Source organism: Melospiza melodia, chromosome 2 (genome assembly GCF_035770615.1).
Source record: "Melospiza melodia melodia isolate bMelMel2 chromosome 2, bMelMel2.pri, whole genome shotgun sequence".
Classification (NCBI taxonomy): domain Eukaryota; kingdom Metazoa; phylum Chordata; class Aves; order Passeriformes; family Passerellidae; genus Melospiza; species Melospiza melodia.
The window spans coordinates 17030510-17045948 of NC_086195.1; the positions used below are offsets into that span (position 1 = coordinate 17030510).

The 15439-nt window shown below is 44.8% G+C and overlaps 1 protein-coding gene across 2 annotated transcripts in view; it reads right to left on the reverse strand.

The window, feature by feature from the left end:
- Positions 1-15439, reverse strand: part of NHS (NHS actin remodeling regulator) — a 248063-nt gene that overhangs the window by 34851 nt on the left and 197773 nt on the right. Inside the window, exon 1 of one of the 2 annotated variants that reach the window (XM_063182958.1) lies at positions 14272-14355. The exons of the other annotated variant lie outside the window; for it this stretch is intronic. Within the exon in view, the coding sequence (XP_063039028.1) occupies positions 14272-14293 (22 nt within the window). The 5' untranslated portion in view covers positions 14294-14355. Of the gene's footprint in view, positions 1-14271; positions 14356-15439 lie in introns of those variants that run through there. 2 annotated transcript variants of the gene reach the window in all.

Consider the following 15439-nt stretch of genomic DNA (forward strand, 5'->3'; position numbering starts at 1 on the left):
CCCTGCATATTTCTACCTGAATATTTGCACCCAAAGTGGTTGTTTTCAAGTAACAGCCTTTTGAGTCTATGCTGAGCATCTTCTTTTCAAGAAGGGCAGAGACTTGATCATTGCAGCACCTGTTTCCACATCAGCAAGCACAGTATGAACCTCTCCACATTTGTGAACACAGAGACCATCAGTAAAACATCATGAACCTTGAAAAAGCACACTGGAAGATGACACTCAACAAAGAATATGCTGTGCTTGCCATATTGGAAGGTAAGAGTCAGATGACTTATTCAAAGTACAGCAAATATATTACTGTTTTCCTTGATATTTTCAAAAACTACAACCTTCTAAGACTTAGTCTCCATACCTTCTCTTGATTCTCAGAAGCAGCATTTAGAATCAAAGATGCCATTTTGCACAGAAAAAGAATGAGCTGGGTCCCTCTTCCCTTCCACTGGCACTGCCTGTAGGCTGAGGAATCAACCCCCAGGAGTCAGGAACAACAAGCCATGTGTGAGGAGTAGAGAGGGGCTCATATTTCACCCTTCTTCCCTCCCATCAGTCTTTTTCAGTGTGCTTGGCTAGATGCCTTGGATGCCAATTAACTGCAAGTCGAGGTAAGTAGCAACAGTTCCTTCCAATTCTATTCAGTAAATACTGTGCAATACTATGTAGATAAATACTATTAGAGCATGTCCCTTCAAATTACTCACAGCCCTTCAGGGGAAGATAGAAAGTCAAGCATCTCAGGGGGACCAAAAGCAACTATTTCTTCCTCCAGAGAAGTATTCTTGCTGCTCCTGTAGCTCCATAAATCTGTTTTGCAGAGGGATTGAGAGACCTGGCTCTGTCTCTCTCTCCCTATCTCAGAATAGGTTCCCCCCCAGAATGGTAAGGCAGCGTGTTTCTTGGGACAGGCAACAAAAATCCCACACTCTCCTCCCCAAGGTCTCTCTGGAGCCACCCTGATGGTGGCCCAGAGCTGGCTGGCACAGGGGTGCAGGTACAGATGCAGTTCAAGGTGCAGCTCTGGGTTCTTCCAGACAGCTCTTCCCCAGTCTCAGTAAATATCCAAGTCCTCCCCTACCAGCCTCCTCAGATCTGGCTCTGGCTCCCAAGCCATTTGCTTGAAGCCCAGTTTTAGACAACCATCTGAATCAGCCCACAAACCACAGAACCACAGACTGGACTGGGCTGTAAGTGAGTGACCTTAGAGATCACCCAGTTCCAGCTTCTCTCTGTGGGCAAGAACAGCTTTCATTGGAGCAGATTGCTCTGGCCAGGAGAAGGGTCCCCTTTCCACACTGTCCTTCCCCAGTCCCACTTCTGACAGGACACTTGTGTTAAGCATTTCAGCAAACTGGGCTGTAAGAGTTCAGAGAAGCACACTGAGAACAAGGCCAGCTGAACTGCAGAGTTTCATTTGTTGAAACAATAGGGAACACAATCCTTTTGTTTGGTAAGGGGAAGGAGAGATGCCTGAAAATAGAGATTTATGCCCCTTTCACTTCTATACTTTCTCAAGGGAATTGTTTTTAATGAAAAAATCTGATTAGGATTTAGGGAAGCTTAGAATTCTTGTGAGTCCCTTCCACCCATCCTGTGATGCCCAGCACATGTTCCTGCACCTCTCACTGCCAGAGCTCCAGCTCTTACCCAGAAATTGCAGCCTCTCCCCTCCAGGCCTTCTGGGTTTGAAATCAGCCCTTCATCCATAAAGCATGGATGTGTTACAATATATGGAATGGCCTGTATTACTTACAGGACTTTCTATACACAGACAAAAAGACTTTCTATACAAAGAATCGAGATACACTGGGTGACTTTTTAAAGAAACCCATCTAGACAACATTTGGAAACTCTGTCAGTGATGTTGTATATCTAGGCTGCAGGATGAATAACTTATGTCAAGATAAATTATTTTCCCACTGTTGTTATTATTTGAATAACATGTTCTCAGCTTACTCACCTTAGGCACTAAATTTTTTTCTGCAGACTTGCGCTGTTTTTTCTATTGTACTTCAAGCCCTTCCTTACCTCAAATGGTCCACAAGCCTCAAATGGCAAATGCCAGCTTGCAGATTTAACCAGGAGGTGGGCATGGGTAGCTGTGTCCCCTTGCATGTCCCTGCAGAGGTGCAGACCTGTGACCATGCCAGCTGGGGAGCCCCTGTGGCTCACACTGACCCACTAACTCCCACTTGGAAGTGAGACATCACAGCCAATGGCAAATAGCACATAAAATGCAGCATGAATCAAGCTAAAATGAATTTTAAAGTGTTTACTCCTTTAAAGTGTTGTAGGGTGCTAATAAAGATCATAACATAGGCTAAGCTTCATTGTTATGGCTAATATGGCTTTATGAGCCCAAACCGTATCCTATTGTCTGTGCTCACATTTATATTATTAAGCCACATATTCATGCACAAAACCTAATTGAGTTCTGACGGGGTTTCTGAAAAGCCACATCTGCTGAAGAGCTCCAGGGTTTGTCAGAGGCTGCAGGGGTGTGGAGCACTCTCTGGTGAGAGCTGTCATCCAGCACATAGCTGCAAACAGCTAATCCTTGCACATTTCTAACTCCTCTGCCTTTGTGCACGCATCTGACCCAGTACAGGGCAGCTTTCAACACACTGGCTCTAGCACAGCAAATACAGAGTGGCAAACACTCCTCCCTTAATGTGCATATGAAATTATTACCTTTTAAGTGTGGGCAGACATTTTATTATGCCCATCTACCAACCCCTGCACACAAAGAAGAAAACCAGAAGGCATGGCTGAAATGGCCACATTTCATTGCATCCAGTGAAAACCAGAGCAGAAATGTCAGGTATCAACACCTGATAGATGCAACTATCAAATGCCACCATGGAATGACAGCAAGACTGGGCAGGAAGTCTTCAAACTCTCAGCTGTAAGCAGTGATGGAAATTAAATAAAACTAATCTGCAGGAAATAAGCTTCTTGGAAAAGAAAAGCCCACAGGAAAAGGAATTTAACTAGGAAATACTTTCAGGAAAGGAATAAGGCAAGGAACAAAGGAGAGCAGGGAGAAGGGCATTGGGAGAAGGGAGAATTGTCATTAAAGTTATCATGCAGAAAGTATAAGTTAAAAGTGGGGTCACTGAGTAGCAAACAGTGTTTGACCTTAATGTATCGTGTATCAAGTGGAATGGTGAATCAGGGCAGAGGGCACTCCGGGGACACTCAGATTTATTCACTATGAGCAGAGTTGACAATATTTCCAAACGTAAAGAAGCAGACAACTGAAAGTAATCACAAAAGTTACTTTCCTCAGGGGAGTTTTGTCTCCCTGGAGAATTTCTGTAGCTAACAGATAGGCTCCTCACTGATTTTGAGTCCAAATGAGCCTCAGAGAGATCTGAAGAGTCCTCTGGCAGCACCTGTCCCCCTCTGTTCACTGTGCAAGGACCATGAGAAGACTGACTGTGAGTCTCAGGTTTTGTGTTGCTGAAATGGCTCCCGAGGTATTAAAGAGTTTTTTCCCAGCCCCATGACCAAAGAAGAAGTTGAGATTCTTCAGCTCTGTTTTTCAAGGTTGTTTATTTTCTCTTATCTAACACATTCTTTCTCCACCCCGCTGAGGTCTGTCCAGCAGGTTGGGTTGAGGCACACCGACCTCCCTTGGGGCAGTGTTAGTTTTTGTACTAAGAACTACGTGTACTTTATTTACAATAATTTTCCAATACCTATCACCTATGTTAGACAATCTGTCTCTACTTTAAACCAATCCAAAAGTGCCACCATCACAGCAGAAGATGGAGGACAAGAAGAAGAGGACACGCCCAGATTCCTCCATCTTGCCTCTTGAACCCCCATTCTAAAACCCCAAAATTCTACTTTTTCACCCTGTGATAAAGTCACTAACATTCTACTCAAACCCTTGTGGCTTGTAAATCTTCACACAAAGTTGGTAACTTTTTCCATGGGCTAGGATCAAAGGCACAGGTGTTTTTGACTCTGCCAAGGTCTCTGAGGCCCCTGCCAGGGTCTTGAGACCTCCAGGGCAGCCAGAAGAATGTCCTGGTTTCAACATGTGAGGAGCTGACATGTTCTGTCACCACCAGGCACCAAAAAGGGGAGACACCACCTTTATGGAGGAGCAGGGCTGCCTACTTATAAACAAATATGAGTCTGCAAAGCTATGGATGTTTTTCACATTTAGTTGTTGAATATATTTAATGACAAAGTAAAGTGTAAAATTGGGTCACAGACAGGCAAGCTACCAAGGCATAAGGTGAGTTCTAACTCAAAAGGTAAAGCATTGCCTGAGACACTGAACAAAATATATTCATTTTTATGAAGGAAGGGATAAACACACTCATAAAAGTGACACCATAGGCTGGGCCAGGTGCAGTTGTGCTGTCCTTACTCTGTCCTTCCTGAGTCCTGGATCTGCCTGACTTCTCTGGACCCTCCAGCTATGCCAGGACATCAGGTCTGGCCCTCATTACCCCCCTTCCCATTTCACTGCCTTCTCTTCTCTCCCCCTCTCCTTTCTGTGTGGATTTTCCAAGTGGTGTTAAAAAAAGGAAGTGCTGGAAGAGGTGCCAGACTGCTCTAGAGGCTGAGATGCTGTACATGCTGAACAGTGAAAGGCAGACAACACCCACGGATCCAGCAGAGCCCTGATCTGGCAGGATCTGGGAGGGGGGAGGTGGAAATTGCTCCTCACATCCTTTCAGCTCCCGGAGCATCTGCCAGCACAGGCGGAGGGGGAGCCACCCCAGCCAACTCTTTTTTTTCCCTTTTTTATAATATGGATCTTGTTCATAAAGTCAGAGACATTTTATATACAAATACAGATCAGTTCCATGCCATCTGCTTATTTCTATGTAGCATCTAAAGTATCATAAGGGTGTTACAGAGAATATGAAAACAAGGTCTTACCTCTGCTGCTGAACTTAAAAAAAAGGAAAAAGAAAAAAGAAAATATAGGTGATGGTATGCAGGGAAAAGCTAAGAACTGAGGCAGCATTTGCAGTCATAGTTGCCTGGGCTGCTGTTGTTTGTGGGTGGAGTTTGGCCTGAAGGGGTGGATATGCTGTCACATCCCTGCTCTGGGCCTGGTGCAAGTTACCCTCTGGCCTTCAACAGCCATCTCTTGTCCTGCCAGGGACCTCCCAGCCTTTTCTACTTGTGTGTCTTAAGAGCAGAAATCACTCTTTTACACTAAGCATTTGCACATACAATTCCAGGTCCTGCATTTCATGTGCTAGTCCAGGAGTACCTGGTGAGTCTGTTTAGTGTTCCACCCTCACAGATAAAAGTAGTCCTTATTCACCACTAGGACATGCTCCAAACCTTTGCAGATGAGCTGTGGTTTGTACTGCCCAGGCTGCAGTTTTGGACCCACAAAACCAGGGGGTCCTACAGCACAACCAACCTTCACCATGCACAAGCAGCTCCAAAGCACTGGTGGTTCATGACTCAGAATTCAACCCCCACAATATAGAAAATAGAGCCAGCCATTATGAGGGTGCCTGGTCCCACCAGAGCCCAGACCCACAAGAACTCACTGATCATCTGCCAGAGTCATTATCACTCAAGGATTTTTAACTTCTGCATTTAAATATAGCTAATTCTGATAAATCAAGATTGTCTCCCTCACTTGCCAGTTTGATAATTTCATCTTCATGTTTATTCACATTAGTAAGTATTGATTTCCTCTGGGATGCAGAACATTTTCTCACAGTAAGTGAAGGTGAGGTCTGCTTGCCAAGGTTTTTGTTACACTAAAAATTTCTGAAGTTTGGGTATTGTAATACTTAACATATTTTCATTGCATCCAGAAAAAAAGGGATTCTGTGCAAGAGCACAGAAGAAAAAACACCTCAGAAGTGCAACCACCACTTAGCTAAGAAAATGGCATTAGGCAAAGACTAATTTAAATGCTTTTCATTTGAGTTATCCTTTATCCCATCTATTAACATCCAGATTCCTTCTGTGTTTGTAACATTGCACAACAGCAACACTTCACAAATACCACATTGTTTCTTCACTCTACAAGGGCCAGAGCAACCTCTGCACAGCTAGTAGGGCTCTTCCCTAATTTTGGCTGTTACACATACTTCTGGATGGGAAAGCTACAACAAAAATTCAGCCCATCAGAATAACTTATCTAAACTTTGAAGATCTCATTTAGAGTCATACAACAACTTCTTTTGAAGATAGTTGTACAGGACAGTGGAATTATTTCCAAGGCTTTAAGAAAGTTCTATCACTACTGAAGTTACAGCCACATCCACGATAACTTATGACTATATGACAAAGGGAAATATTTGCTAAAGAGGTGGCTCAAAGACATTCATCTTCCCTCCCCTTTGATGCTCTTCTGTGGACACTCAGTGAGTTTAGGGTGATGTTGCTCCAGAAATACTGCAGCCAGAAGAAACCAATGATAACCAAAACACCAGACATGCCTCACAGAAATAAGCCTTGAAAAAAGACTGTGGGCAGAAATACCTTTGTCACGCCATTCATGAACCACTGAGACAGATATGTGCCCAAAGCTGGGCTTTTTCATATAATCCTCAGGGCAATTTTTGTATTCAGAAGCTCTTTAATTCGAGAGGAAAATTTGTTGCCTACCACTGAAACTTTGCAACAGCACTGTCACTGTGGAGTTTGTGTTGATTCATTCATCCCCAAAGGAGAAAAATGTCTCTTCCTCCAGCCATGTCCATACTCACCCCAAACCCCCTGCCATGAGCTGAAGCCCCACTGAACTACAGCTCTTTTCCAGCCCTTCAGCTGTCATCATGGCCAGCCATGCTGATGGGGGCTCAAATAATCAGGTAATTAATCCTCCATTAACATGAAACCAGGGACACTTGGGGCTAGCTGTCCATCAGATACATACTTCAGCAGTACCTAACTGCTGAAGCCAGGTGCCTACATAAAACTGGTTTTAATATTACAGTTGGTGATGACCAGAGTTTCATTCTACTTCATACTAGCAATCTTCCACTTGGAGTAGATGATCATGGTAGGAGGCTCCTACCAATTGAAAATATTCTATTCTATTCTAGTCTATTCTATTCTATTCTAGTCTAGTCTAGTCTAGTCTAGTATAGTATATTCTTTCTACCAACATGACAAACACTGCTAATTTTATACCTGAGCTTCAAATTCATGTTATCTCTCAGTCTGACAAGTCACTGCATGCAGAACCTTTGCAGTACTGTGTTGGGAGGTCAATACAAGCCAATGTATTGTGCATATGAAGCAGTGACTGTTATCAGTGACTGTCCAGCTGCGTTATCTGGGGTCATTTCCCACTCTTAAACTGTGCAAGTTCTTCAGATTCTAATGCAACAAAATGAGCTCTGTTTTTATAGAGTATATTATAGTGGCAGAGCAGCTGCAGCCATGCTGACAGAGCTGCATTTTAGCAGTCAGTCTGCTCTTTGCACCTCCATATTCTTCAAAAAGTACATGATGCTGATAAATGGTAGCAATGGCTTTGGTTGGCACAGTTTTATTGGTTAAAGTTCACATTCTTTTCAGAGCTTTGTCCCATACCTTTGCACAAGCAGAAATGAATTGTGAAGAAAATCAGCTTCAGTATGTTCATTCAGACTTGTTAGGGGGAACACAAGCTTTTAGATTCAGACCACATGAAAGGAATTTTAAAGTGTGGGGCACTACAGCTTATACTCTTAGCTTCATTGACTGCAATTTCCTCCCCTTGAGCTTCCCCACTTGACCTACAGAGTAAACATGTCTTCCCAGGAAGTATAAATCTCCACTGAGCAAAGCTGAAACCCTTTTCATGGGGTCCCAAGCTCTTCAGGGTTGCTTTGTTTGCCAAATCCTCTTCTGATAGCCCACAGACCACAATTCATAATATAAATAAAGTTTATTGCATCTCTTGGAGGTATTACCACCAACGGCACAGTGCCTCTGTTTAAACAGCTGCCAGAAGACCAAGCCAGGGCTCTGCCTGACTCCAAAAAAGTTTCCAATCATCCCATGGAGACTTCACTGTGATGCTGGCATCAGAAATAGCCTGGGACTCATCAGCTGACTGGGTCATGTAATCACCTTCCTGCAGAGAGGATCAGAGACTGCAACAAGGCCAGCCCAGGGCAGGATGACTGGTTTGGAAAGCAAGCAAGGCTTACTGAAAGGATCAGGGCAGGGAATATGGATTCCTGAAAAGTTGCCAGTAAGTGTAGGTGTTGTGAAGAGGCACCATAAAAAATGCAGAGGAAAAGCTGCATGAATAGTAGAAAGTAGAAACCCAGTGCAAATTCAGAGCATGTGACTAGGGTAAACCAGACTGACACATCAGCCAGCCTTTGAGTAGGCTAAACACTTTCTGCTACATTTATGCAGTTGAGTACAACTTACAGACTTTTTTTTTCCTTTAATTCTGCCTCATATGAATAGACACCTGGCACTGCCAAGGCAGAAGGAGGCAGTCATATGTTGAGAACAGAACAATTAAAGGCAAAAGATTGTATCAAATTTGGGAGAACCCCTTTCCTCTCAGGTATTTGCTGGACTTCTCTAACATTGAAAGAGTGAAAAATTATGAAAGGCGGGTTTAGGATGTAAGACAGGGCAATCCTGGACTGATCCAAAGAACCAGTACTGAGCCTTCCATACATGCCAGAACTTGAGGCACATTTCCAGGATTAACACCTTTTCCCCACTAAACCCAGGCTGGTGATACCAATCCAGTGACTGAGCCTCTGCCCTGGACTATAACCTTGGAGTTTTGGAGTTGTCTGAGATTGGCATCACATGTCCATGCACATCATGGAAGGAAAAAGAAAGCACATTACTGTTTGTGCAGGTTGAATTTGAGGAGATTATCATTTAAGCACACCTTGTGTTTAAAAGGCTATTCAAGGTATTGCAGTAACTTTTCTCATATTGCAGCTGCAGCATCTCCTATGTGCTCTGCCCTCCCAAAATGCTTGTTAACCCTCACATCTGCTTTTCCTGCCATTCAAACTGCCCTAGTGCAAGGGCAGTCCCTTTCTTACATATCATGAAGATACATGAAAACATCTTTGGTGACATTCAGTCACCAAAACCTGTGAGGAATTCAGTTCAGCAGGAATTCAGTTCATACCACCAAACCTTGGTTTTTTACATTGCTATATGACACACTCACTGTTTCACAGTTAATTGAAAAAAGTGTACAGTCACTGAACTTTTCTGATCTGTAGTAAAAATGCAACCATCAGCTACAATTAAGTTCCTAATCAACTGATGGACAGGTTATAATAATTATTGCAGGCTCAACTCAGCATTTGGAGTAGGACATTGAACGTAAAAGGGCTTTGGTAGGCTGAAGCTGAGACAGGGGCTGGGACAAATGAAGTGCAAGGGAAAATGGATCCTTCTCTCAGCAGCCTCCCTTGCCCTGGCTGCATTTGAAGCAGGCAGTGTGGAGCAGGGTGTAGCAGGGTGGTCACACAGCCCCACACTGGCCAGTGCACAGCAGAAACCCTGGGATACAGCAGGGGGATATCAGCTGCTCAGGCTGTCAGCAGCACAGCGGGTGAAGCTCTCCAAGGTCTGGGAGTGCTACCACAGCACAGGCAGTGAATAATACCTCGTCAGCAGGCCACACTATTGAATAGCAATAACTTTCCATAATAACTAATTAATGTCACATACAGAGCAGACACTTAGAGAAAGTGCTATAGCTCTTCCTTCATCAAATTGCAGCGCTGAGGTCGAGCTTTACTCATCTGCTGGATTGGTAGAATATATCTGCATGAGAGCCAGAAGCTTCCCTTTGGCAGCTGTGGGCTCAATCAAGCTGTTTGTCACCTCCCCCAGCTCTGTGGTGCCATTACTTCTGTGGCCATCCTGCCTGGACAGCAAACTCCAGTGTATTTGGATATCCCCCACCTATCCCTGACATGTCCTCCAGCTCTCACCCCTCCAGTGACAACCCAGCCCTGCAAAAGGAGGCTCCCAGCAGCCCCCACCTTGGGCAGGGCCCACACCTCCCAGGAAAGCACTGCCTGGACCACAAAGGTTCCTTGGCAATCCCGAGACCCTAGGGAACCTCAGGAGAAGTTTATTTTGGCAGGCTCAATAGTGTGGGCATGGTCAGCACTCTGTCCCCTCACTTTCCCTGTGTACCAACAGGGGACACATCTGTGACACTCCATGTTGAGCATGTTGCCTTTTCATTCATTAAAGGCAGCCTTGTATCTTTAATCACTTTGCCAGATAATAGCAAAGACACAGTTGATTGTCTGTGTTATCAGACACTATTGGAAAAGTCTAGATAAGGATGCTGAACAACCTGGTCTTATTAGAATTCCACATGCAAACGCTTCCCCATAATCCAGAGTCATCTGTATCCCGGCAACCCTTTAAATTTCATTCTCACTGAATTGCCAGATCTTTATCAAAATATAATTACAGTCTTAATTTGGATGATAAATTTTGATTGCTTGTGCTGTGCCAAAAAAAAAAATAAAATTGTCAGGTACACAAAAAAATGAGGTGCAATTGTGAGATGTGAATCTGCATATTCTGACATTGGTACATCACCTTTCTTCTTATCAAAAGTTTGGCTCTGATAGCTAGCAATGAGGTTATGTAGGGATAAATAGGCAGGCACATGCAAAGACAGTTTTCTGATGCCATCAAATGAAATTTGCACTAAAAACAGAAGAATTTGAAATCTGCAGTTGCTTCTGAAGATTATCACTATTATGAGGATTATATACTATTATCATTACGAGGTAAATTATGTGCAGCACTGCTGTGCAAAGTGGAAAAAAACACCAGCTCTTTCTGAAACAAGAAGAGATTGTGCAGAACTCACCTTTTGTCCCACTGCCTTGCCCCCCTCCTTCAATTACTGGCAGAAAACGGCACACTGCTTTATAGTTACATCCAGATTATGTGGATAGTTACAAATATTTTCCCAAAACAAGTAGCCTAAAAGAAGTATTCCAGAGGAATATAACCACTGCCTACTCTACCAAGAGAGCCCAAAGGAGAGGAAATGGCCCTGCTAGCAAGCCATGGAGGTTACCTAGTTTCTGATTTACAGAGTATTGCAGTCCAAACCCACTTCAGTTTCACCCTGTTGAAATGCCAGGGGGGAAAGATAATGACTCAGATGACAATGGCATAAATGCAATTAGACATTTGACCTTAGTGTTTCTTGGTCACATGCACAGAGTTGAACTAATTGCTAAATTTGAGGCTGGGAAGTTCTTATTTTCCTTCTTTTCCACAAACATACACTGAGTTATTTGCACTTCTTCTGCATTCCTGAGAAGGATCCTTTCCTAGGACAGATGTACCCAGCCTTGGTCCTCTTTCTTATCACCACTGCATGCACCATAAAATACCTCTCTGACACACCTGTGAGCTTGAGTTCATTCTCAGGGAGGGTATGTTATCCTCCCCTGAGAAGACCATGCAAGGTGAGAACAACTGGAACAGTAAGTAAACTCCACCACACAAGCATGCAGAAGGGTCACAGTGTAGACTGGAAGTCACACTGGGTCACAGTTACAGTATGAAAAATGTGCTGCTTCCTTGTGAGCAGTGGTGAGCCACATCACTCAGGTGAGGTCTGTTTCCCTAGTGCTCCACAGCCCCAGCACTCTCAAGAGACCACTCCAAACCAAATGTGATTTTGTCCAGAGCCTGATGTAAGCAAACACAGTTGCCAACTAATGGTAAAATTCAAAGCTGACTGAAGTCCAGAAAGATACTGCAACCTCTGCAGTCACGTCTGTGCCCTGGGTCCCATCCATTCCCTAACAATCATGTCCATCACTGACACATCAGTAATGCTTTTGCTGACAGTAGCAGTACAAGGTTTTACAGCTGAGTGGTCTGAGGGATTGAACCATTCTCATCTCTTTGGTGGTAGGAGCTCAATGGGGCTAACACTGCAGTAGAAATGGAGGGCAGGAAGGAACCATGAGAGAATTGTCTGGTCTGTGACTTTTCCAACTCTGAAACACAGCTAAAATTAACAGCAAATGAGGTACTCACCTCCTGACACAGAAAATGTTTCCTATAGTGAATTTTGACTGACGTGTGACCAAACCTGTCCTAAAAATGCCAAAATGCAAAGCCAAGTGTAATTCCACTACTCTAAAGTGGACTAAGTATTTTTAGTTCACCCCAATTTTATTATTCTTAAAAAACCTCAAAGAAGGGGATCCTATAAGCTCCATAGGAGCCTGTCCCAGTGCTTTATTCCTCTTAGTGCTTGGAAAGGTCTTGCTAACCTTCCCCTGCTGCAAAGTCAGCTGGCTCCTAAGGGGGCAGGCTGCAGAAGCGGGCATGCTGGCTGCAGTCACATGCAGCTCCCCTCTTCTTTGCATATCAGACTCTGTCCCTAGTGCCATAAATTTGCAACTTCTCACCTCCGATGAACTGAGCTGAGACAAAAATGCCAGAATTAGTGCCCTGGCCCAAAATCCAGAACTAGTTTTCTTACCAGGCAGTGAGGGAAGTGGGAATGCCTAAGCCCCCAAAGGAGGATGATGAATCGCTGCTTATTCCAGATGCACAGTTCTTTGCTCTCCTTAAAAAAATGAATTTATTTCCTTCTGGTGAAGGGTGCCATGCTAAAATCACAGGAAAACCAAGTTGCCTATCCACAGCAGCAGATTCAGCCTGGCACTAGGGAGATGGAAATGTGCCATGGTGACTAGCTCAGTTCAGCCTGTTAACCATTCCCTCCACTTGCCAGGCACACTGCCCTCCACATAAACACTGTTAGTGCAGGCAAGCATACATCTGGATGAAAACCAAGCTGGGAGGAACATGCCATTTTCAAAGCCTGGCTTTGTCTCTGAGTGACATGTTCCAACATCAAGGCTGATGTTGAGAGGACTGGCAGGAGAGGTTACCAGACTGACTCTTCCTCTGCACCATGGCATGTTGCAGGGGGAGGAGTCCAAAATGGCCCCTGCGATGGCTGCCGGCATCTTCACAGCAGCTGCTAAAAGAGAGGCTTATTCCTTATTCCTGAGGCTACTCTTCTGTAAGAGCTTTCTCTAGGGCAGCAATGGGTTCCTCAAGCCTTCAGCCACAGCAGGAACTTCCTGAAGGAGCATTTAATACTCTGAAGGAATCACAATGTTCCTATTTCTTTCCTGCCTCTCTCATTTTTGAGCCCAGATCTCCCATCTTTAAGCTCACAGTTGTCATGACAGATACAGCAGGAGGTCTGTGGCAATCACATGAACATCCCAAGTTCCTAGTAAGCAAAACTGCAGTCTGGCTTCCTCAGCTGTCTTGAGTGTTCCTCTGGGTGAGAAGCCAAGCAAGTCTCACCACTGGGAAATGGAATGCCAGAGAGGAATGTGACAAGCCTTCCATAGGCAAATGGACTTTTGAAATTACACCCTCTGCCTTTGGACCAGCATCATCACAACAACCACAAACCCAAACTGTACCAGTGATACCAGTAGCTGAATACTTGGAAATATAAACTGGGAATGCTTTTCACTGCCTGCCATTTGGGCTGAGACACTTTACCCTTGAGGGACCTGTCTTGACAAACTTATTAGCTAAAAATGGCTTGACTGCTTCTGCTGATTCCAGGAACCAGAGACAAAATAACCCTCTGTCCACAGCACAGCCTGGCATCCCACTGATTTCTATGGAAGACAGCAACAGGGCAAATGCAGTGGAGGGAGCAGCACACAAGTGGTTAATGCATGCCATGAACAATTATACATACATATACTGTCTAACATAGCCAGAATATTTTATGTTGACATTTTCCATTCAGTGCCACTAGAATTAAAATGCTCATAATAAAAACCTGCCAATCAAAAGCATAGAAATTATCACTCAAGCAAAATTCATTTCTGTCTAGATAGTTGACCAGAAGTCTTTCTGCCTCCTGCAAGCAACATTAATGCCATCCATTACAACAACAAATGCCAGTCAAGTCCCTTTCTTTCCACCTGTGATTTTAAAAGTACATTTCCTGTGCAGAATGCTGTGTGCTTGGCAACCTCTGCATCTCCCCTCCTGATGAGTAGCAGAAATGCTGCATGCTAAACTCTCCTGTAATGACATGGATTCCCACATCACTGAAAAATTCTCAAACTACCCAGGAAAAACTTCAAATAACCTGCAAGGTATTTAAAAAACCAGAGGCAACAGTGAAAGTCAAACCCTCAAAACATACAGAGAGAGAGAGAGAGAGAGAGAGAGAGAGAAAGAGAGAGAAAATAAATGCCCTCTGCTTGATCCAAAATAACAGAACAGTTCTGCATAGGAAAGAAAATTCATTACCATTGTGGGAACCCTCAGTCATTTAGAGTCTCCAGTCAAGGCTGAGAGCCATTCTGAGACTGCAGGTTTTTCCTTTAACTTCACTCCCCAGCTCTGCGAGGAACCAGTTAAAAATGACATCACTGCTCATACTACCCTCCTCCCCTCCCCATTCACTTGCTAAAAAAGCTGAGGCTGCTCCTCTCCCCCTGCATTGGCTCCAGATTTGGTCCTCACTGCTCTTCCACAAGTTCCTGGTCTGCAGTTGCCTGTGCATCGCTGTCAGTGTGGGACGGAGGATGCCTCTCTGCGCTTTTCCAGGGTCCCCGCTGGCACCCACTTGAGAAATAAAATAGCCTTGCCATTAAGAAATCACAAGAGGTCTAACCTTGCGATGTATAATGCATTACACAACCAGCTCCGTTTACAGAAGGCAGACAGTCTTACTCTTTGAAGTGGAAGGGAGACACAGACCCTCCAAGGGGCTCTGCCTTTCACCTCATCTTCCTTAGAGGAGAGGACTCTCTCTGTGGTCTGCTGCATCCTCCTTGCTTGCATTAGGACTGCAATCTCTCTTTTTCTTCTTTTTTTATTTCCCTCCTCCTGAGTGTGACATCACCAGAGACAACTCTACTTCTGTAATAAAAAAGGATCCCAAGCAGAGCTACCTGGGACGAGGTCATCTGGAGGACCCAGGTGATTCTGGCTCCTGAGCAAGTGTCGCTTCTTACAAAAATACTTTGCTCTTGCACACTGTCATCGGGATTTAATAACCCTGCGCCTGCTGCAGACCAGGAGACCCAGCTGCAGGGCTGAGATCAGTCTCGTTTCTATCCCTGCAAGCTCCATTGGCATCACCAGCGAGCAGAGCAGGTAGCTCCGGAGCGCTCCCCGGCACGCATCATTCACCTCTCAGCTCCTTTGCTCCCTGCTGACCGCTGGGGAGGATGCTGCAGCAAAATCCCCCGGCCAGCAGCACCCCCGTCTGCCACACAGCAGCCAGGCTGCGAGCCCCCAGCGCACACGCTCCCGATGCTCCTCGGCTCTGCTCAGCCTTGTTAAAAGCATCCCTGAGGGGCTTTTGGGAAGCACGGTCGGTCAGCGCTGGCAGGCGGCTGCAGGAGCCGGCAGCTCCCGGCCAGCCGCAGAGCAGAGCGGGGCTCTCGGTTGCCAAGGGCAATTCCCCTTA